The 24,454-nt window shown below is 40.1% G+C and overlaps 2 protein-coding genes across 7 annotated transcripts in view; one reads left to right on the top strand and one right to left on the bottom strand.

Annotated features, from left to right (window-relative positions):
* arhgef25a (Rho guanine nucleotide exchange factor (GEF) 25a) overlaps window positions 1-8,010 on the bottom strand; it is a 64,690-nt gene extending 56,680 nt beyond the window's left edge. For all 5 annotated transcript variants that reach the window (XM_061736152.1, XM_061736153.1, XM_061736154.1 and 2 more), the window contains exons 1-2: window positions 7,496-8,010; window positions 6,315-6,453 (exon numbers count right to left, since the gene is read on the bottom strand). In XM_061736152.1, coding sequence (XP_061592136.1) covers window positions 6,315-6,453; window positions 7,496-7,591 — 235 coding nt within the window. In that variant the 5' untranslated portion in view covers window positions 7,592-8,010. The remainder of the gene's footprint in view (window positions 1-6,314; window positions 6,454-7,495) is intronic.
* Window positions 8,011-10,875: 2,865 nt separating this feature from the next.
* ankrd33aa (ankyrin repeat domain 33Aa) lies at window positions 10,876-20,745 on the top strand. 2 transcript variants are annotated; one of them, XM_061734967.1, is made up of 5 exons: window positions 10,876-10,959; window positions 16,760-17,077; window positions 17,162-17,291; window positions 17,391-17,531; window positions 18,487-20,745. In XM_061734967.1, the coding sequence occupies exons 2-5, from the start codon at window positions 16,820-16,822 to the stop codon at window positions 19,308-19,310; spliced, it is 1,353 nt and encodes a 450-aa protein (XP_061590951.1). In that variant the 5' UTR covers window positions 10,876-10,959; window positions 16,760-16,819; the 3' UTR covers window positions 19,311-20,745. The 2 variants fall into 2 exon arrangements, with proteins under 2 accessions (XP_061590951.1, XP_061590949.1); XM_061734965.1 differs by lacking the exon at window positions 10,876-10,959 and adding an exon at window positions 15,133-15,535.
* The last annotated feature ends 3,709 nt before the right edge of the window (window positions 20,746-24,454 follow it).

Here is a 24,454-nt window from a genome sequence, read left to right as displayed (position 1 = left end):
TGGTGACACACCCATTTCCCCTCCACGAAGGAGCCAGAGAACAACAGCTGGAAAGAACAGAAACCTTTTTAACTTACCCAAGTCTGCATGCAACGCAGTGTCCTTTAGTCCAGATCTGCTATCTCAGGTGTTAGCTGGCATGGTCTTTTATTCATCACAACTTAAAGGGGCTATGGATACAGAAGTCACCGAGGACGTTGACTTGTAGCAGGGGAGAATGTAGCCAAGTGAACAGGGGTTACTGTGTTTTTTGTTTTAGCTGAGCCCTAATACAATGCGTACTGTCACTTTAAGGCCAGCCAGGTTGAGAATCCTGTGAGAACCAGGAAGTCACGCGAGACCTGAATGCCCGCGAACCGTCAATGCCCGCGAATCGTCAAAGCCCGCGAATCGTCGTCTTTGTAAGGCAAACAATGGCAGAGGTGTATTTCTTGTCTGTGAGAGTGTGTGATGGGTTTGAGTCGTGAAAACCTTCTAGCACAGAAGAAATACGTGACTGAGTGAAAGACTTGGAACGGACCGGTAACTGAGCCATCTGACGAGCGTGTGTGACGAGCGTGTGTGCCTGAGAACGTCGTGTTTATTTCTCGTCGGTCGGGGTTTCATGTATTGTGTCCACGGTGTCGGGAGCCGCCATAGACGACCACGGGTCAGCGTAAGTGGCACAAAATGGCCTGAAATATTAGTTACTGTTTTTAATTTCAGTGTTAAAGGCTGTTTATAAAGCTATATGTTGTGTTACCCATGTAGAGGGGAGACAGAGCCGTGTGAGCTGCATCCAGATGCAGGATGAGGCTCTGAAACTACAAGTTAGAGTAAGTGAGGACATTTTGGGTTTTGAATGTACAAGTTCATTAAAGGTCATTTAAAAGTATATTTTGCACTGAGATATTTAAGAATGTACATTAAAGTTAATTCATGGTGTTGATTAAATTATTTCATGAAGTTTACAGAGCTAAAACTTTATATGTATTGTAAAATGTGTCTGATAAGATGAGGAAAGTGGCTTAAAAATGTATTCATGTTAATTAATTTATTTTATTTCCTGTTTACCTAGGAATAGGCCACTACTGTTGTTTGTTAGTGTTTGGTTTTGATTTGTTTTTATTTTGTTTCATTGGTTTTGCTTATTTGAGACTGAGATATTCAGAGAGACAAGAAAGAACTTATTTTCATTTTTTTATTTTGACTGTTACAAAGAACATTTCTCTCAAAATTAGAAAATTAATACTGTGCTCGTTTGAGGGCAGTCGGGGTAATAAAGATCCTACTAAAAATTATTTTTGTGTCCGGTCTCCTCCCTCTTTGACCTGGCCACATATATATGCAGGCAGTTTATTTTTATTTCATTTGTTTTATACATTTTGATATTGTGCAGACCTCTGTTAATAAAGGAACTTGTGTGACATTTGGCACGAGGCTTTGTATTAAAACTGACTGTTTTTTTAAGGGTTTGCCTCAGAAAAAAATGAAGCTAACAGAGATGCTAACAGAGATGCTATGCTATAATGCTTTGGGGGAAACCCCAATTATGGCACGGAAAAAATATCGAGATATATATCGAGTATCGCCATTCAGCTAGAAAATATCGAGATATGACTTTTGGTCCATATCGCCCAGCCCTACCTCTGCTCAAACTCTGCTGGACTACTTACCATCCCCACATCACGCCTCAGTACCATGGGTGCCCAAGCCTTCAGCTGCTCGCCACCCAGACTATGGAACTCCCTCCCCCCAGACATAAGACTTCATTGTAACTTTCAAATCCACACTCAAAACTCCACTTTTCAAACTGGCATACTCCTTCTGACTGCACACTGTCTCTGTGGCTATAACATTGGTTGATGTTGTTTGGTTTTAATCATGCTTGATGTTATTTTATGCTTGTATTTTATGCTTTTATTCTTTGTAAGGTGACCTTGGGTAACTTGAAAGGCGCCACCAAATAAAATGTATCATTATTATTATTATTAATAAACTGTAGCGCCACAGACCAGATCGCTGACCTTGTGAGAAGTCGTGTTAATCCTTGTGTGCCAATACTAACACAAGTGAGAAAAACTACAACATCCAAGATAAAAAAAACAGATATGAAACACTTTTTTCCAACCACAAGTTATCTTATGTGGGGTCACGGACAATTAAAGCCTAATTTATAGCCAAAGATTGACATCTGTATCTTGTTGAGAGCGACGGCGCTGTCATGACATGTTAAGGTGTAAGCATCGGAACCAGGGTAACAGGCAAACAATGGACACTATTTCAGGGACAAACATGAGCAACAGCACTACATAAATCAGGTCCATTTTCCCGTACTACTATATTGTGTAAATTACTTTCTTTTATGAATTATTTCTAATTTTTAAGATAGCTAACCTCTACCACATTTATAGAAATGGCTTGTTTTAATTTGGATCAAAAATGAAATATCTTTGTTACACAAAAGTTAATAACTGTATCAGATTGCACTGAATCAAAGTGTCAATCAGTTCTGTATAAAAATGGATTAGCCTGGAATAACGTTGTGCACTACATATAAAATATACAGGCATTAGATCTTCTGTTTAGAAGAATCCCACACCCTAAGTTGTAATGAATATAAAACAAATCTTCCTCTAGTACAATAGTTACAATTAGAAGGATATGCAAGGATGGATCCAGTTCACTAGAAGCTTAGCGAGACATTACTGCGGTGTAAATACAAATAATGCACAAACAATCACGGCTGCGTGCACCTGTGTGAAGTTAATGCTATCTAATCTCTGGCTCCTGCAACACAATGTGATGCAGTTTCAGGTTGATCTTTGTCCATTTAAGGTCACACACACACACAGAGTTGGGTCCCAGGGTCCTTGAGGATCTCTGCTTCTCCTTGGAGGGCACACTCTCACAGTCATCTAAGCCTGATATGGACAAGGCCGTGGTTGTTCCTGCAGAGTTTATCTCACAACTACTTTCATTTAGTCCTTTGGCATGCTTGGTGCCATAATCTAGTCCTTCTTTTGACCACTGATACTTCAGGTTAGAAATACGTAAATTGTTTTAGGAAAGCTTTAGGAAAATGCATATTTTTTACACTTGAAGTTAAAAAACTATAAATTTGCATAAAGAATTATTTGTCATAGCATTCACAACTTGTTTCACTTTGTCCTCTAAACTGATAAAAAATAACGCTTGCATATGTGAGCACATTGCAAGACTGTGCGTCTGACCCGTGGTCTGACCCCTTCCTTTGGCATTTTTGATTGAAAAACAAAAACAAAACACAGTTGTAACAAATCGATGAGTGTTAGAATATGCCTGGATGTTAAAAAAGATCAAAGAAACAAAGGGAAAAAAGGACTTTGATGGAAAAAGGTTTAGCAGCTCTGTGCTCGTGGGTGAGGAAAGATGAGGAATATAAATTGAAAGTATTTATTAGAAACATTGCCTGAGATCAGATTAAAAGAAGAGATTGACATGGACAGAGAATAAACAGGAGGAGAAGACATGCTGAAGTGTCAGAAAGTGGGAAGATGAGCAAAGTAAGGACTAGGACTGAGATACTGAAGGGAAAAAATGGATGTGAATTCGTGGAGGTTGGCAATGTCCTGTGTTCCCTCACTGAAACTCACTGGCAGGCATCTTGTTTCTAACATGTAACAGATGGCCCCACGTACCACATCTTTAAAGAAAGTAGGCCAAGTCTTCCATCCCCTCACATGTCTTCCGAACAGCATGCTTGAAGGTGGGCTTATTAGTTACAATGTTAAAGAAAGAGAATGATAATTAAAAAAGTTTCTGCAGAGCCTTTGAACAGAGAATGAAACTGGTGTCTTAATTTATCTAATTCAGATTAAAAAGATAAAACTAATAAAGACATAAAATGTGCATATTTTTGTTGCACTTAAAATTATGTGTATTTTCATGTGTGTGTTAAAACTTTTAATGATAAACATATCTTGAGTTTGTTTGTTACCAACTGGTTCGTAAAACATTCAAAAGTATATTTAAAATAATCCTATAATTAGGATGACATATTTGGGTGTCAAAAGTGATTACCAACTAAAAAAGATCCTAATAGCTCTAATATAGCACAACCCTGTCACTTTTGTTTGCAATCAACTAAACCTGAAAAGACCATCATGTCATTTAATGAAGATTTGACTGTGGTGACCCAATTCAGGGTAAACATGTCAGGCCTCCCTCCCCATTTTTATTCTCCTCTTAACTTCACAATATGATTCTTCGTCTGTACCTTTAATTTCAGAAGAAGGGGCACCTGGCAGAAAAGATAAGGCGGAGTCTAGCATAGCATCTGATTCCACCCCCCAAAGCCAGCTCCTTTAAACACAGCTGACAATATATTATTGAAAAGGAAGCTGTTTTACTCTTTCTCTGTGGTATTTTAATCAGAGTATGTCATATACATTTCATAAGAACCTCATGAAATTGCACCAGCTTGTAAAAAAAAAAGGCACTACTATGTCTCCTTTTACACAATAATTGTAGTATATTGGCATTCAGACATGTAAAAAAAAAGTAGTATGATGCCACAACCACAAGATCCTAAACCAAATTCAGTTTTGTGGTTATATGTCTTCTGGCCTGCCAAATGTAAGCGATATAAATAAGTACACATACGTACATATACAGTCACTAAGACATTAACATAAGCCTGCAGTAGTGACATGCAGCATAGCCTTAGTAACAACAGTAATTGGTGATGTAATCATATGCATCCAAAAATACTAAAGGTTTATGAAAATCATAATAATTTAATTTAACAGCCTTTGTATACCACGTAATATTATGCACATCTAAGCTCTAATCCTCATGCAGTTTAATTCTGTCATTTACGTTTTAAAACATTGTATATGTTTACATTCCTGATAATATAAAAACCTCATCATTAATCTCTGGTAGCTGCATGACACTGATGATACTGTTGCAGTGTTCTGCTGGGAAATCTTGAGTCCTGGCATTCATGTGAAAACTTTTGGCCCAGACCACATACGTCAATCCCAAACCTGATTTATGGAGATGGTCCACAGGACCCAGACTACCTTGCTAGCATCAGATGGCTCGACATCTTCAGGACACTTCTGAGGTAACATGAGCTGTTTTGGCACCCCGAGAGACTTGCACAAGCGTAAGCAGATAGTTTAATCATATGATGATGCATCGTTGCACCGAGTCTGAACTAAGACAATGTTTGCATCTTCTTGTTGTGGTTCAGTTGTTTTTTTCTGGAACGTTTCATTGATTTTTCCATCCACAGAAAACTGACCTGCGGAAAAATGATTGAGTAAAGGAGCTTGTCTGGAACTGAAATAAACATCAGCCTACATCATTTCCTTTACTTTCATCAACCTACATCGGCCCGGTCGTATTTATTTATCCATCTATTTAACTTTCCAGGGCTTAAAACTGCCCCAAAAAATTATATTTGGCAACGTTATTTTTGACAGCATACCTGTGCTCAGTAACACCATTACCCGATAAGCATCGCTGAAAGCTTCCCCTGGCCTTTCAAAACACCCTATATTACTCTGCACAACAGTTAGTGGGCCTACCACATGGTGCACACCACCAAACCTCACATATAAATACACACACTCGCTCTAACCCAAACCAAGATCGAGCTACAAAGAACCTTTTGTTCCCTTCCACCCAAAGAAATGGTAACACACGCAAGCCCTCTGCAGCGAAACGAAAGTTAGTTCAACCAGCAGTGATGGGGAAGAAGGAGAATAGCGGTAAGTGAGCCTGTTTTCCTGCCCCCATCTGGAAAGTATTGCTTGTGTGTATATGTTTTTCTGTTACTCATGTATTTATGGATGTTAAATTATACCAAAACAATTTACAGTCATCAGTGCTAATACAGGATGCAGAGGGTGGAGTTTAGCCAAGAGTAAACCACTAACACTCAGGTGCCTCTAATTTGTTACTTTCCCTGAAGTTATTACTGCCTAATGACCACAATCAGATATGGCAGATGGGGCTCAGACGTGTTTTAATTCACATATGGTCAACATGCAAAAACAGGCAGAACTCAAAAAAAGGTCTTATATATCCAAGAATGTTTATTGTCCGGATTGTTGTTTTACCACATCAGTATTGGTTGTTTTTTTGTGACAGTACAAGTTGTTTCCAGTGGATTGTGACTGAATGGTTGAAAAGGCCACTCGGGAAATCTGAGATGTTTCAAACAAAGAATCAAAGCTGAGTTTTGAAGTGTATGTCCCGGTGCATCTCTTGGTGAGGGGTAATGTTTCTAATGGCACTGCACCTCCAAAATCACAAAGCAGTCTGCCGCAGTTCTCAGGCCTTACCTGCTCTTTCAACATCTTCTGGGCTCTCTGTGGCTGAGGTTTGTAGCTCCCACTCCAGGCCATCCTGGTCCCACTGGCCCTGCACAGGCCCCTTTTCCTCCTCGCTTGATGGGAGGTCCGACTCAGCCCCCTCCGAGAGCTGCACACAGAGATGCCTTTGTCAGCACTGCAGTCCTACTTTCAAGGAGGAAGTGATTGTAAGATTGTACAGAGTACTTATAGTCACATAACCACAAAACCTTATACCAGTGGCTGATTTTTTTCTCTTTTTTCCACAATTCCCTACATCTTTTTTGCCCATTTCTCCATTACACACTGAACAAGAATGTGTTGAAAATGAGGCCCTACGTTTGCCACAGAACTTGTATAAGGGAAGCAGCCTCTCAGAAAGCAGCAATCTGTATTTAAAGCCCAGGCTGCACCTAAGTATCGGTTAATAGAGGCAAGTGGAGTTATCTTTCCTCCGCAGGGATGGAGATAGATTAGATTCACTCTCATGGCTTTCAACACTATCTGTCAGGAGGGAAATCATTTATCAGTATAAACATTTTTCAAAGAGAGCTCCAAAGTGAAATGCGCCGGACCTTCTGGTACACTCTGGCCTCCGCATGCATGATTCCTGCTGCCAGATGTGTCAAAATCTACTTGCTGTGCTTTGATAAACTCTGTTAAGAAATACAATAACATCGCAAAAGCTGATGATCGCTGATGTTTTGTTGTTCGTTTATTTATAATGGTGTTTAAAAAATAGTGATGAGTAAAGAGATACAGTTTAGGTAAGAGGTAAAGAGGGAAGAAGCTGGCTTTGCAGGGGTGGCGTGAGGCATTAGGCTTGCATGACTTTGTTTATGGTCAGATGTTTTAATCACCACCACTCGGCTTCCTGTTCCATGGAAATATCCAGAATTCCTCCCAAGCACTGAACAGAGAGTAGAAACTCTTCCATCCCTCTCTCTGCTTGTCTGCCTTGACCATGTTAGGCATATGGCCAAGTTATAGCAATGAAACAAAATAAGCTTGGTATGAAATGATGTGGGCAAGAGATAAGCTGAGCGTCATGCTCTGCAAGCCCTGCAAAATACCTCCATATGTGTTCCTTCCTTTTCGAACCTGTGGCTCTATGCTTTCATACAAACAAACAGTAGATACACAAACTGATCCACAACAGAGTTACAGCTCACCCACTGTTGGTTGGGTATGGCCACAGAAGTAAGCACATCAGCCATGGCTCCCAACATCTGGTCGGTGCGTCCTTGATTCTTCTGGAGAGCCTTCATTCTTTCCAACAACAAAGTAAAAAAAACTCCCGCCTGATGTTACAACCTTCAATCTTCAAGTTCTCCTTCGGAGCGGACTGTGCCACAGTCTGGAGCTGAGCCCACCTCGTTCTGTGCTGAGACACAGGAAACTTCATGCAGGAGAATAATTGATCCCGGAAGAGGAGGGCATGTATTTGTCTGTGCACTTGGTCGGGCGCCTCAGAGCTTGTCCCTCTCCCACTGCAGACAGGTGAGCATCTTCCTGCGTGAGTTCAGTGCACTCTGTTGCTGTCAATAGTGGTTACTCCTGGAAACACAGCTCATTCCCTCGGGCCTCATTCTGAGTTCACGCCAGAGTCATCTCTCCTCTCTTCGCCAGATGAAGAGACTTACTTGTCTGTGAAAGGTTCTTTCTCTGAGATGCTGGTCTTCTCCTGTCTTCTCTGAATGCTGACCCTGAGAGTGGTGACTGAGCACATCACCCTCCCTGAAATCCTCCTTTCTTTTCCGCCATTGGCTATATGGGATCACCACCCCCCTCCCAAAAAACCTCACCTCCTTCAATCATTCCTCTCTTCTTTTTTTCCACCTTCTTTGTCTTCACCACCCGGTTTTCTTTTATAAGCCGCAAAAAGACTCAATCTTTCTCCTCAATCACTCTGCAGACTTTCTTTGAACTATGCCATGATACCCACCCTACACACTCTCTTCAACTTGGCCAAAGTCTAAGGCAGTGACACATGGAGTGTGTGAACTCTTGAACAGTACAGGCAGCCCCAAATAAGGAATGAACACACAGCCCATGAAGATTAACTATTTAGGAGAATGTCACCAATTGAGCATATATCTTCTTCTTCAGCTGCTGTCACAGCTGAAATGCTAAATAATCAAACCAGAATTCCCTTTGTTTATGGCACATAACGTATAGATTATGTGCCATAAAAGTTGGAGGGTGATATTTTGATGCTTCTTAGAAACATATAAACAAACCAAGAGTGTAGGTGAGTCTGTGTACGTATCTTTTCTTTTTTTTCTTTTATGAAACACTGCACACAAGCAACTTTAGGATGAAATACTTATATAATACTGTAATCCTGATGTCAGTTTCTATAATCCTTCAATTTTCCATTGAGGCATTTTTCTGAGAGAAATACAAAAATAAACAACAACAAAAAAAAATGGCATTCCTCCTGTGGCTAGTACCAATGTCTGAGCAGGATTATACATTTAGACCAAATAGGGTGGCAAATAAGTTACACTGGTTTGTTTGGAAAGACGTGTCCAGTGGGCAAAGCATCAACACATTTATGCATTTTCTTATTTATTTATTCATTCATTCATTCAAATCTGATTTAGATACATGTCAAACTCTTGCTGGCCCCTTTCCCTTTTAAACTCAAATCCAAAAATGTTCAGCCTGCTACAGATGTGCCTTACGTCCAGAGGCAGCCTGCCCAGGCAGAAAGCATTATCCAGAGTCTTTGCTGTTCTCATTACTCATTGCATTAACGTTTCTTCTTTTATTTTTCAATCATCCTTTTTTACCATATAAAGCTTTTTTTTGAATTTCTGACACTATGAGTTATGAAACTGTGGAGAATAAATGATCACGTAAGATATAAGTTAGAATCCTAGTTTCTGCAAAGTTGAATACAGATGAAAATGTATTATGTCCACGTTTGGTTTGAATCTAAAAGGGAAGAAACTACTCTTTCCAAAACAGATGTGCACGGGGGATATCAGTAGGTTCTGTGACAATGTATTTCAGGGACTTTTTGGGCAACATGTCTGAGTTTTTAACCAGCACTGAGCCAAAGTGCACTCTGAGATCCTGACTCTGTCCTGTTTTGGTCATATCACAGTCCAGGCCGAGGGTGGTCGGGCTTCTTCCGTGAGAGACTCCACGTTCTGAAAACCTGCCATGATGAACAACATAACAGAGCTGAATCCATCATCTACATTCAGATGATGATCTCGCCATTATTTTTTTTGGTATGAGAACCTGATCAAACTGAGCACATTCTTATCAAGTCCCACTAAACACATGTAGAGCCAAGTGTATACAAATACAAATCCAAGCTTAATGTCCTAAGAACGGATGAATTCTCTCTAAAAGCTTTCTAATTATCTTTAAACATCTAAAGACCAGACGCAGCCAAGAACAGAACAGAGCCATGGTTACCGATACTTGTTACTGGAACTTTTTCATTTCATGTCAGGACAAAATATTGACAGTGAAGGAACTGAGTAAACTGGCAGGACATTATGATTTTATTTTGAATTCAGATAAATATAATAGTCATCTGTTGGCACAAAGTGGAGCCTGAATGCAGACTCCTGAGAATCAGACTCACGATCAGCATGTACGAGTGGGAAGTGGAGCCTTTACCTGACATGACTTCTGATTTGATTCAACACAATTCTGGCAACTATACTATGCAAAGGTGTCAAATCAGGTGTATAAAATTACAGAAAAGTTTAAAGAATCAAGCCTTCAGTTTATGACAGCTGCTAAGCAAGCATGTCTCATCTGATTTTCATCCGCCCATCAATCAATACTCGCTTCTTCCTATTCAGAGTCAGAGGAATCTGCCGGAGCCTATTCCAGCTCTCTTCAGGCAAAACGATGAGTAAACCCTGGACAGGTCCCCGTTCAACTGCATTTATAATTTTAATCATAGTAAATATCACAAATGTAATGCAGTATTTCAAATCAAAACACAACATTGATCTTTGTGTCCAACTTGGCTCCAACTCCGTACTGTGTTTATTGAATCCTGTTGGGGGAAGCTGGGAGCTCGAGTATATCCCATCTGATGCAGCAAGAGGGAATGTGTACACCTTGGACGGACTGTCGTGGTCACATACAACAATACACTATCTCTCACACACACACACATACACAGGCACCTTTAGGACAATTGATCCACCACCTGAAGAGAAATCCATATAGGGAGCCACATGGAGAACATGTAAATACAGCACGCTTTTTGTACCTTTCAACAGGGTGGTGATAATGTTGACTACTTCACCACAGTATCTTAAATTTACTTTCCAGCCCTGTTTCCTTCCTGTTTCCTCCCATTCACCTGATTCCTGCCTTCAGGCCTTCAGATGCTTTCAGACACACCACATAAACTGTCTAAAACTGCATAGATAGAAATGATATAGCGCACAGTGTGAGTAATGTGTCGGTAAGACCGGTCCTGGAGGGACTGCCAACAGTCTAATATTAGCCGAGCACATGTCTCTCTTTGCAATCAGTCACTAAGCTGGCTAAAATTAGTCTGCTGTGTCCCGAGCTACTTTCCAAGTTCTGCTGCTCCACAGCAAACTTCTGCGGGTACCAGGGTGTCTGGGGAGCAGCTGGACAGCCTGTTGCAGCGGTGAGTGAATGTCTCTGAGAGATTTTCAGAAAAGGACAGAAAATAACTCTGACCCTAAAAGGAAAGTCTGTGTACGATCACAAAGTTGCAAATGGGACAAAATGTTCTTTCTTTCATACATTAGTTTCATACTTATTCTGTAAAGTTTGTAGGATTTTCTTGGAGAAATCAGTTCAATGGTTGTGGTTGAGTTGTGAGATAGACTAAACATTTGATGTATGTGCTTTGCTGCCCTCATCTGGTTAAGCAGCTTGATCTTTACAGTTTTTCTTGATTGCCTAAGCATGATTTTCAAAACAGGGCCCGTGGTTTCAAAACACTACACACAATTAGCACAACAACACACCAAATTAGCAAAACACTACAGATCCTTTGCAAAATTAAACACGCTTGTAAAAACTATACACTTCTTTTTAAAAACCACACTTTGTTACCATATGAAACAAACACGTTTCACATTACTATACTCTGTTTGCACGAGTTACACTCTGCTGTGATAAACCTAAAACACTTTTAGCACTTCTACGTCCCTATGATTAGAGTAGGCTACTATCAACAAAGTACAAATATACAGTTTTTCTTGATCGTTTTGGCCCATTTTTCCATTCACAGTTTACTCTTTCAAAACAGCTCACACCAAGCCCTTAACAGAAGCTGAAATAACCAAAACACTTTATGATGTTTGCAGAATGACACCACTTTCTCAAAACTTTTCACACATCCATCAAAACCAAACTTTTCCATCAAAACCTAGAATTTTTTCTCAATTGAACATGTGTGTTTTCTCATTTATTTACTGTAACGATGGATAACAAAATTGAAACCACAGCTATCAATATCAACTTTTGTTCAACACCCTCATAGTATTGACTATTTTACAACTGACAACATACTACAATTTGGGTTTTGTATTGAGCACTCTAACTTAGTTATATAACTTAGAAATATACTGTCACAGAGTATTTACAGTAAAATCAGAAAATGTGTATACAGTAAAATATTGTAGATCTGTTTTTGTATTGCTGAAGTTCCTGTCAACACCATTGATTTACATTTGTTCTACTGTGTACAAAATGTCAAGATTCTGACAGAAAAATATTTATTACAGTACTTGTCATATGCACATACTGTAAGCAATCAAAATGACAGGGTTCAATATGCAGTACAACAAAGGTCAATTCTCAAAGAAAGTACTGTAAATGAAACACAATCAAATGAAACCCTGTAAATATGGAAAAAATAAAAATACAGGAAAATTACGCATTGTCAACACGGGCCTGACGATCAGGCCACATGTCCTCGTCCACGTCCATCCATGCTTGGTGTCAACTTCAAGTTATTGACCTCTTTGATAGGTTGAGGACTACTTGCTTTGTTTTGCAAAGAGAGTTCACACAGGTGCTGATAATTTTTAGAATTGAGAGAGCAGTTCCAATTGGCTGCTACAAAGTGTCTGCAATATGTTGCCATGGTAAATCAGTTATGTTTTGTGTCTCTTTGTGAGAAGTGTGTTACTGTAACTGTTTTGAAAAGTGTATTACAGTAAAAGTCAAAGAAAATTGTGTGAAAGCAATGAGAAATAGTTAACCGATTCGCCAGAGAGGACTCTTGCTGTGCAAAGAAGGTGTGAGCATTAGATAAAGTTGACCCATTATGTGCAAAATGTGTCAAAGCAATCGAGAAAAACTGTAGTCTTTCTCTGACTCTTGTGCTTGGAGACCAATGAGCTCACCTGCTGCTTTCTATAGTGTAGATACACCTGATTGGTGTGTCTACATTTAAGCAAACAAGTGTTTGCACACCTGATGACTGTGTTGAACCAACTGGTTGGACGGTGTGCTAATTTGACAGTCAGTGCTTTGGTATTGCAAAGAAGTGACTTTATGATAGATTTTTGTGTCTAATGTACGTTTAGTGTGTTTAGTGTTTTGAAAATCACTGTGTGTAGAGTTTTGCAACAAGTGTGAGGTTGACAATGTGCTTATAGTTGTGCAAATATGGGCTGATGTTTTGCTTCTTGAGTGTATGGTTTTGCTAATAGTGTACTACTTTTAATTTTAGTGTGTAAGCAATCGAAAAAAACTGTAAGCCATATTTAAAAAGAAAAGGGAAAATGTACAAAATACAATCTCATTCACTACCACGCCCTGTTGTGCCAAACCCACTTCCCTTTCCTCGATATTATTTGCTGCCCATTTCATTTCTTCAAGTCTGTCAATGCCCCCCACCCCCCAACACGTGCCCTTTTTCACTCTTCCTGTGTTTCTTATCAGAAAGGACTCAACTCTTGGGCTCCGGCTCTTGATTTAAACACTTTTAGAGTAATTGGCCAGCTTAATGTGATGCTTTATAAATCTGATCAGAGGGTTCACATCTGAAGAGGCAGCATCTGATTAGAGACTGACCGGGATGTTTACAGGGAATTAGTGGGCTTAGGTCGCTGGGGGTGTGGCAGCTTCAGATGGCAGCTTTTTTAATTTTCCAATGAGAACCTATAACTATACAGACTTTTTTTGAAAGATTGAATAAATTCAGATACAAAAACATTTGTCAATTGGGATTGCGTACTATGTCAGACATCTGATGCTGAAATGATACTCATCATTAACTGGCTGAAACAGATCAGATAGAAATTTATAGTTACATTTTGTAGAAATCAAAGTCCAAAACTAGAGGCAATGTGAGCAACAACTGTAATCTAGAGTGAACTGTCTGAACATTTCTTTAAATCTTCCCTGACTTATTGTACATCCGGGTGGAGCATTTCCCAGCCTGGTCAGAAGGGGGCAGTGTACAACCCTTCACCTCATACAAGATGTTGCATAACAAAAGCAGCAATCAAATGCACAATCCTGGCCTGATCCCAATTTAGTATGAGGGTTAAACCTTTTTACGTGCATCTTTGGCACTAAGAATAAGAAGATGAGATAAGATAAGAAAACCTTTATTTGTTGCACAATGGAGGAATCGTAGTTTGCAACAACATACAAAAAGGGCAGAATAAGAGATAAGAGCAAAGAGTAGTTTATAAAAGATAAGTAATAAAATAAATGAGCATTGCACAGACTGATGTCAAACAGGTGTTTTGAAGTTTTTACACCTTGTGGTGAAATACTATTGCACATATTAAGAGTGTTTGTTGTTGAGTCTAACAGCAACAGGAAGGAAAGACCTTCTATATCTTTCCTTCACACATCGAGAGTGAAGCAGTCTGTCACTGAAGCTGCTCCTCAGTTCTGTCAGGTCACCGTGCAGGGGGTGGGAGTCATTGTCCAGCATGGATGACATTTTAGCCAAGCTATCTCCTGTCACCCACCTCCCTCACTCAGTCCAAAGTGCCCAGGATAGAGCTGGACTTCCTGATGATCTTATCCACCTTCTTCCTCTCCCTCTCTGGGATGCCACTGTTCCAGCAGACCAGTCCGTACAGAAAGGCTGATGCCACTACAGGGTCATAGAAGGTCTTCAGGAGTTCATTAGGACAGTAGGCAAACGGTAGTGGGTCCATGGAAGGTCCCACCTCAGAGCAGAGATGTCCCAGGATCAGTCTCTCCAGTGTCTTCATCAGGTGGGATGTTACTGTAAGAGACTGAGTGACTGATGCTATGAATAAACCTGCTAACACAATATCCCTGCCCATGGGGTTTAACCTGCATACAAGCTACGTTGTGCTTCCAGTTCAAAGGGGGTTGAATCATAAAAACATAAAATATAAGATAAAGCAATACCAAAACTTTACAAATTACATTTGGCCTCTGTGCACGGTAACTGTGTGTGTGTGTGTGTGTGTGTGTGTGTGTGTGTGTGTGTGTGTGTGTGTGTGTGTGTGTGTGTGTGTGTGTGTGTGTGTGTGTGTGTGTGTGTGTCATTCCTGCAATGGGGCAATTACCACAACGGCCCTCTGGGTAAGAGTTACAGCAGTTGGCCTTTTTTTATTATTATTATTATTTGTCCTCACAAATAGATTTTTCCACAGAAAATCAGGCCCAAGACTATCTGCTATCACAACGACCCGCTGAAATTATTCAGGCATGGAGTCCTCAGCCACATAGCATATTTACGAGTCATACCCTTAGTGGCAGTCGCACAGCAATTTTTTGGATTTATTTATTTATTTTCTCATTGGACAGCTAGTGAGGTTTTTCTCTCACACAACAGACGGGCATCACAGAGCTGTGGACGGACAGATTCTGAGACAACCACGGAGAGACAGCAAAGTCAGAGGGAGCAGAATATCTCAACAGACTGGGAGCAGGGGACCAATGTTGGCTGCTGCCTGTTTCTTCCACTTAATCCTTAAATCTTCTGTAATCAGGATGAGAGAGAGAGCACGTTGCCTGACTTAGGACGGAAGAGTCTATGTTGGGACCTGGCAGATGAGGCAAACTAAGTGGCCAGAAGGCGAAATGGAGGGAGGGGAAAAGGCTAGAGCTGGAGTCAATTTAGAGAACTTAAACTTAACCAGCGTTTATTTCAAACAAACAAGAAGAGTAGAATCCAACATGAGAATTTAACTACCAAGAGCAAAGCCAGAGGAAAAAAAGAAGAGGACTAACCAATGGCGGGATTTTCTAGGGTGAGATTCTGATTGTTTCTGTTCATTCTTCATATATAGATGTTTGTATGTGTACTGTTATTTTTTTTTTTTACTTCGCTTTGGTAAAAATGGATATTTTGTTGTGCAGTAGCTTAACATAAAATACAGCAAAAACTACTCATATTTAGGATGCTGAAGAAGAAGCATGGCCAGATGGCAAGGTGTCGCTCAGCAGGAAGTGTAGGCCACAGTGACAGAGTTAAAGTGTGCAGAGGAAGAAAGATCTGCATATTGATTTTCAGTAGCTACAAATGTAATTTCACATATCCAACTACCGGTATCTGTAAATATGTGCTTGTTTTGGGTGTAGCTTATTCATGGATGCAGGACTTACAGTATGTGGAAGAGTTTATTCTTCACTTTCAGTCATGTCCTTTGAAATATCAAGAGTTAGAATGAGCTTGTCCACTACCAATCTGAATCTTGAGAAAAATAGAGAAAATTAAAACAACATACCCGATTTATTATTACACAAATTGTACAAACTGTTTTTGTCTTAACAACTGAGGGATGTATACAAAGACTAGCCAAACTGTAAAACCACTGGGGAGGCCACTGGACTCTTTCTGCAGAGCAGCGTGATGCTGTTAAGACACCATGACAAATGCTGTCACTGGACTTGCCTCTCGTTGCCTCCAGCTCCATATGGCCTTTCACGACCCAGCGCAATCCTCCCACTAGTCCTTCATTCACGTTACTTTTAGAGACTGATCTTCCTCACATCCACAGCATCTCTCGGATCCTTGCACTTTCACACATGCTCAGATTCTGTCCTCTCAATCATACTGTTTGCTTACTTTTAGACTCAAATAACTGCTTTTTTGCTGTGTTATACAATGGGATGAGGCGTTGAAAAACAGGTGGGAGAAAATATATTCCACAGGTATGTTATGCATCGTTTAAACCGGAGACTTACAGATCAGCTGCTCTGATAAGGGGACTGAGGCGAGGTAAAGCTCCTCATCCTCTTTAACCATCAGGTCTTCTGTTCAAGGCCTCGCCAGGTCACCAGATCTGTTTAACAAATGAACTCTGACTTTTAAAGTGTCAGATGTCACTTCTGAGCAAAAGCAAACATGGGCAAGTCTTTTCTGGTTTGCAACACTTGGTATGATTTTACTTCTTTAGGTATTCATTTTAATGTCACCAACACATTTCAATGAATGAAGCATGTTATGATGTAAACATTTGTTTTTATTCAAGATATGGGTGCTGTGCAGCTGTTCTGACACCCACGTGTGACCCCAGACTGAAACAGTTCTGATGGCTACTGCAAGCGACGATCCACACCTGGGCGCTGGTCCGTCGGAGGACTCTGAGATCCTTCTGGATAACTCTGACTCTGAGAGTATACTCTCCGATGACTCAGTACTTCCTGATTATGAAGGAGAGGCAAAATATAAAGATCCGGCTAAAACGCTATATGATGCCTGCGTAAGGAATGAAGCTCATTCCATGCGCAACATCCTTGAAAGAGGAGTCACAAAGGAAGAGGTCATGGAGCTGGACCTTAATGGCAGGGTGAGAAAAAAATGATTTCATCACACTCATAAGTTCCCTTTACATAAATACAAACCATTTCATATCTGTCTTTTTCCCTATCAGACTGGGTTGATGGTGGCTGTGACCAAGGGTTTCATCGACATTGTCACTATGCTGTATAAATGTCCTTTCATAGATATCAACCACCAAGACTATGATGGCAACACCGCTGTCATGATAGCTGCCCAGGCTGGTATGTCAGAGGAAAACCACACCGTATGACCTCAACATTTAATCTTACATCACATCTAGAATATTCACATAAAGATGTATATTTCCTTTTTAAATTCAGGCTTCATCACCATCCTTAACTTCATCCTTAACTACTACTCTGACGTGGACACTGAAATCAGGGACCCTCGGGGCTTCACGGCCCTCATCAAGGCAGGCCTGCAGGGCCGAGAGGACTGTGTCTCCGCCCTGCTAATGCATGGTGAGTTCAGACATTTGGTACCTCACTGAGTTCAAACTCTCTTTGCATCTTCTTGTATGGTTAGCGTATGTACAGATAAACTTGCCTTGCTTTGCCATGTCTGGCTTTGCCTGAACTGGATGAGTCAAGTCAACTGGACATAGAAATTTACTTCAAACTGTTTGGAAGAAATTTGCCTGAAAAATAAGATACATGCTTGCTGATTTTCAGTTGTTATATCAAAAGTGTTGCGTTTAATGGGATAATACAGTAAAGGTTAAACCAGGACATTTCATCTGTGAAGTAATCTCCTTTTTTTCGGGGCAGCAGGGATTACACCAGTATAAACTGTACGGTGACGCTTTTAGATTAGTGCTACAATACATTTCTATTCACATTCTATTGAAAGTCAGTTGTTAATTATTTATGTCAGAGAGAGACTGTCCAAAAACTAGTTGTATATAAAGTGCTATTGTATCAGATTTGTTTAAATCCTTGGAAATTCACCAGCTGGATTGCCAGTTATTTAAATAGAAATCACTGACTCCCTTCACTGTAAAACCACTAACTACATGGCAACAAAGAAAATATATCATAATGTATATTATTTGTGCCCCCTGTTTGTAGTTTCCCAGATAACAAAAGATGTTAAATTAATGTTGAATTATGGTCAAAAAGGTTGATTTTTGGTTAAGCTCGATGATTGATAGTGGATCAACCATCAATCAATCATCCAATACTAATGCCGATATGTCATTAATGTTGAATCAACATATTCTGTTTGTTGTGGACATGTTTCTGCCTAACCATATTTCAATGTTGATTAACTCATATTTTGCTATCACGGTACTGTACACCACCACCATTTGGTGAAAGATTATCAATATCAACAACAAAACCAATTTATTTCCTTACATCTCAAAGTATTCAGTGGTTTCACTGCTTACTGAAATGTCCCGCATCTTTTGATGTGCAGGTGCAGATATGAATGCAATCGACCTGGTTCAAGGACGGGGTCTTAAGGAGTGGATACTGAAGACGGGAAGGTATGAGACATTAAACAGAATACGTCGCCTGCAAGCTCATCCTGTTGCTCAGCAGTTCTGTGAAAGCTACAAGCCTGAGTGGCCGGAGCTGAAGCAGCTGGTAGAGAAGGCCACCGCCCCCAAAACAGCCAGCCAGAAGTTGAGGCAGCGCCTTAAAGACAGCCTTAGTTTTAGCTTTCCACACGACCCCCAAGACAATGGGGTTATGGACCATATGGTTCGCATCACTACAAGCATCCACAGCCCCTTGATAGTTACTGGTTCCCACCCCCTCTGTCCCACCAGTCCCCCAGAGATCGGCAAGAGACGCTTTGCTGTACCAGAACTGCTTGAAAAGCACAGCAGCAAGGAGCTGGAGGAGAGCTCTGTGTCCCACAGTAACGGCTCCATTGTCTCAGCTTCTCCCACGGCTTTGTCAACCGCCTCTGTATCTCTGACCTCATGCTGCCAGGACCCGGGGCGCAGGGAAAGCATGCCATCGGGGGGCGTGAGAGGCTTCATCCCCCGCAGCATGGCACAGAGGAACAGCATCTTCCCCTCAGGATGCGTCCCTAAGATTGAAGTGACAAAATCTGCGGAGGCCACACCAAAGAAAGAGAAAAAGAAGAAACGGCATAAGGGCTACTTGGAACCTCCTGTTTGGAAGTACAAGGAGGCCAGGGAGGAGAAAAAAAGAGAAAAGAAAAAGCAAGAATTGGAAAAAGAGCAGGAAAAAAAGGCTAAAGGGTCCAAAAAGTCCTCGAGCAAAAATTGAGTCAGGTTGTTCTTTCCCACAGAAAATGTCACTGTGATCATTTTATGCATAAAGAATCAATATGACGGTGATTCTAAAGTAACAGTTGCAATGGGATACAAAGGAATTGGAAGAAGCCATTTGAAAGTGACCAATTGACAAAAAATGCTAATGGAGCCAAACTTTGGCTTTGGGATAAGCATTAAATAACTGGGATGTCTCTCATTAGCTATTTATGATGTGTTTTTAGCATCTTAGGGTGAAAACTACCTTAACCAAATATTATTGGGATTTAAAGATATACCCTTGTGTGTTATGTTGCTTCTTCTGTTTCAAACCTGGTGGATTGGAAGGAGCTATGCAGTTGGATTGTGCTTCTTTCAGACACCTACAAAGACGTTCTGTGCACCAGTACTTTTCTGACAATTTATCAACCTGAGTTTTGTGAAAAACTCAAAGTAGCGTGCCATCATGGTATTTAAGAACAAGATAACCAAATAGTGAATAGCCTATACAGTATGTGATACTGTATGTGATCAAATGCCTTCATATAATTCATTCATGTCACAGTTGATGTGAAAATGTTTTGTTAAAGGGACAAAAACAAGCAACACGTGTTTAAGCTACGTTTTGTTGACTAGACCTTATTTTATGTTTTGACTGCGCCGTCACTTCATCTTCAAAGAAATGTTTCATTGTTAGTTGTATATGTGGCCCAGTACTCCCGCTGTACTACGGACGAATCTTTTCTGTCATCATTTTAAGTTTCGTGAAGCACTTTTCTTTCTAAATGTCATATTTCCCTCATTGCAACATGCAGCATCCATCACACACCTTTCTGTGCTCTCAAATTAATTAAGCCACAGTAACAATGTTTGCAAGATATTTCTAAAAACACTACTCACTGGTAGACAGGTCCCCTAGTCTGTCACAACTTTATGTGTTTTGTTTGATGCGCATTTACTTGGAAACCAGAACTGTTGTTTTCTCCATAATGTTATCTCCATAGAAACCAAAAGAAAACCTCACATCTGGAGTTTCCTACTTAATGTTACTTAATGTTAGGGAATTACAATGATGGGCTTTTAATATCAGGGTTATATAAATGTAATATCTGTCAGGCATGAAATCTATTGGAAACTCCCTAGCTTGCACTGGGACATTTTAAATATTCTATTTATAGATCTGTTTAAAGACAGCACTGACATTTGCAATGTGCATTTAACTGTAATACAGTTTCCAGTTGTATACATATATATATATATGTGTATATATGTCATTTCAAGGAGGAAGCGAAAAACTTGGAAGCCTCAAGTCTTCTGCATCTTTATCAGGTGTGAGACAAGTGAAAATAAGTGTTTTTATGCAAGTCTGGAATAAATGTATTGTCACTTGAAAGAATGAGTTTGTGTTTAACGTCTTAGCTGAATATATCTGACAATAAACAAAACCTTTTTATTGATTTTGTGTGGTAACAATTCATTATACACAACAAAACAAAACTTTAAACACAATTCCTCAACACCGAGTTCATGCAACTACATGAGATTTCTTGTTGTTTATTTAAGTGGATCATAGACACAAAATTATCTTGAAGGCATGTACATGTGACTGATAATCTCTTATTAGATTCTTTCACATTAAAGTTACTTTGAGCTTCTTAAGGCAGCTTGTAATAAACTCTTTTCGTGGCGTGGAGTGGCTTTTGTGCTCCTGCTGCCTGTAATCCTTTAATCCACAGTGGATCTTCAAATAACCAAATCAAAAGGTCTGTATAATATGCTTTTCATACTTCAAATGGTTCACAAAGGATTCGAAACATCATATATTCATCTTTTATGGCCTGTAGTTGTGTTTTAAGTGGCAGACAGCGTGCAGAAAAATTAAACACGCTTCAGAGGTTTAAGAGCACTTTTTTTTTTTTATTCATTATCATAAAACTGAGAGGAGCATGAGCTCACTGACTGAGTCAAGCCTGAAACAATTCCTGCATTATGACCCCAAGAGGGCTCTGCAGAGCACCTATGAACCCCCCCCCCCCCACCCCCCTTAGCTCCGAGGTAAAAAGCAACCAGCAACAACTGCAGAATCTATTTTATTTAGTTAGTGTGACACTGTGTTTTGTTGATACCTGCCTTGTCTTTTTACAGCAAACGCTCTCTATCATTGAGCATTTACCACATTTGTGCCTATTAACAATTGTCTTTACGTAAAAGTAAGCAAATGGTGTCTGCAGATTAACTCATTATTTACCATATAAATGTAACAGCTGTTGCAGAGGTTCGGGGAAGGTGGTTCAAAACCTTCAGGTCTAACAGATTTCGTCATCCACAGTCATGCCGCCAGATATGATACTGTTTAGATACTTATTCACGCACATGAAATTGGGTTGCTGAAAAACTCTGTGTGACCCGCATTTCTGCAGTATTCTGTGCTTCGTCCAGAAAAGTGTGAATGAAGTTGAGGGTCGATGAAGCCAGAAGGACAGTAAAAGTAGATAAAAGAGGTTCAATGAGTTATAAAACCATGTTTTGTTTTATTTTTCTTATTTGTGGTCCATATCAAATTAGTTACATGGAGTACTTGGACAAAATAAGTAGACTTCAAAATAACCTTAGAGTTGTCTGATAATATCTCATGGATATCCAGTCAACATTTAAAGGGTCATACGGTCACAGCGGCTGCAAAGAGAAACAAAATGCGTGACTGACCATGTGTGAAACATTGCTGCGTTTTATTTTCAGAACTGTGACCGACTTCCTCTCTACACAGGAACTTTGTGACCTGAGGTCAGTCCTAAAAATAGGGTCCTTGACTTACTTCCCTTAGGTCGAAGAAGCATGGTAGGCTTTCAAGTCTGAGTAAGCATATTCAGAAGTTTACATAGAAACAACATACAAAATATGTGTTAGACATAATACTTTTTTTAAAGACTGAGAGATGTAATAACGCTGGAATAAACGATGGGCTTAAAAAAAGTGTTTTCATTGATTTTCTATTTCTATTTCTTTTTAGAGCTGGTGTGGTACTATTTCAGGAAAATCCAAAAGTCACCCCTGCCCCTAACACTGCAACATTATAAATAGGCTAACTATGAACCATTTAGCTTGAATACATATATTACGCCCTCTGGCTGTGTGATATCATACTCACTAAACTACATTACCTAAACTCATCTTCACTGAACACTAAAATGTACAGAGGTGAGTGCTGCCAACATAAATCATTGATAAATATATAGGGGAAGGAAAAATTAATAAATCAAGTGGTGCAGATTTTAAAAGAACTACAGATCTTTTCATGAGACTCCAAATTAGCATTTTGCAAAGCAGCTGGACGTGATCATAATGAAAGTTGTACAGTTTAACAATACAGGTAACAATCTACAGTTGGATGATGACTGAGAATTGTATGCATTTATGATTCCACATCTAAGCATTTTGTGTGGGTTAAAACAAAACACACTATTAGTTTAGTTCATTTAATTTGTTCTGAGATCTGTCAGTCGGTACGATAAGCATCACATTACCTCCATGAATGAAGCAGCAGTGCAGTCAGCATTAAACCTAGCCTTCGTGGACTGTGTTTACTCATTCATAGCTAAAATCTAGCCAATGAAATGTCAAAGAAGGATTTGCTTTATCAGCAATTTGATTTTGAGAAACTAAGTGAAGAAAAAAAACATTTGCAGCTAAAGCAGCAAGCAGAGGTTCTCAAGATTATGGTTTTTCACGGCGATTAACAGAGAAAGAAAAACAAGAGTTTTTTTTTTTTTAAAAGGACAATTTGATCTCTTCTCCTTACGACAGCTGATGTGAGCGCTGCCAGCTGTGTCTGCAGCTGTAAGCCAAAACAGAAAGATTACAGAGCCTGAGAATGAGGGGGAGAATTTATATTACAGCCATTAAGAAAGACTGGAGCAGTATGGTGGTGTGATGCTGCTGCCTCACATCCAGAAGGTTCCCAGTTCAAATCCCAGCTGGAGTCTTTCTGTATGAAGTTTGCACATTCTTCCCATGTTTGTGTGGGATTTTCTTCAGTACTCTGGCCTTCTCCCACAGTAACATGTTGGAGTAACTGGTGAGTCTAAATTGACCATAGGAGGGTGTTTTGCGATTGTTTGTTTCCGACTGGTACGGCAGGTTAAACTGGTCTCTCAAAATATTCACCGACTGGTGTACTTTCCAGTCCTCACCAATGATCAGGAATTTCTTTTTTGGTGGCATACTTGTTCAGCTATGTACTTGCAAATTTAAGCAGCAAATTTAAGCAGCTTTAAATCCCAAAGACCTCACTTCGCAGTTATTTTTTAGGAACATCCACATGTCTGCTTTCTCTGGTGACAGACAAGCCCGTTCCTGGCTGATGGTGTCCCAAGCAGTAGAAAACGTACGCTCTGACGGTTTGGATGATGCTTTGACACAAAAATACGTGGTTGCTAACGGTGATAACATTGGCATGTCCCTCACATTCCACCACCAGGTTACTGGAGTGACGGAGATTAGGCTCTGTGCTGCCGTACCTCCTCCTCAACCAACAACTGTCCAATAGTTGACCATAATTTATCAAACTAACATCTGTTTGGCATTAAGTAATTCGTTTTTGATTTAGCTAGATAGCAACACTGAATTCATGCAACAATATAATCTTAGTGTTCACATTTCAAGTCACTACAGTGCCCCTCTTAAGTTGCAGCAACGTTAACCTCTTGGCTGAACGTTGCTAAACGTAGACCTACCAGTTGAAATCCCAGACACTGTACTGTCGTCTGTACTGGATGACGCAGAGCCTGGTGGTGGATATTAGGAGAGGCCCATCTGGCTCGGTAACGTTGGGTGGAGTTGCATGCTCAAAGGAAGATGGATGGAGTTCGGCCTTATAGCATTCAAACACGGAACAACTTTTTGCTCGTAAATTGATCCTGTGCACATTCAAGTGTGTTTCCGTTTCCATGCTCTTGTTGCAAATATTGCATTGCGCACTAGTAGCATCATGTTTAACGCCCTTGACAACAACACAACTCACACGTGAACCGCCTGTGGGCGGAAACACAACTAACGCACGTGTAACATTACAGCCAATCACAGGCAGGACTTTGTGCATCCCAGGTAGCTAAAATAGGAACCGAAAGACCAAGCATATTTCGATGGTGGTACCAACGGATT

This window comes from Cololabis saira, chromosome 12 (assembly GCF_033807715.1).
Source record: "Cololabis saira isolate AMF1-May2022 chromosome 12, fColSai1.1, whole genome shotgun sequence".
Taxonomy (NCBI): domain Eukaryota; kingdom Metazoa; phylum Chordata; class Actinopteri; order Beloniformes; family Belonidae; genus Cololabis; species Cololabis saira.
The sequence above is the reverse complement of the archived record's forward strand: the minus strand, read 5'-3'. Positions and strand labels throughout refer to the sequence as shown.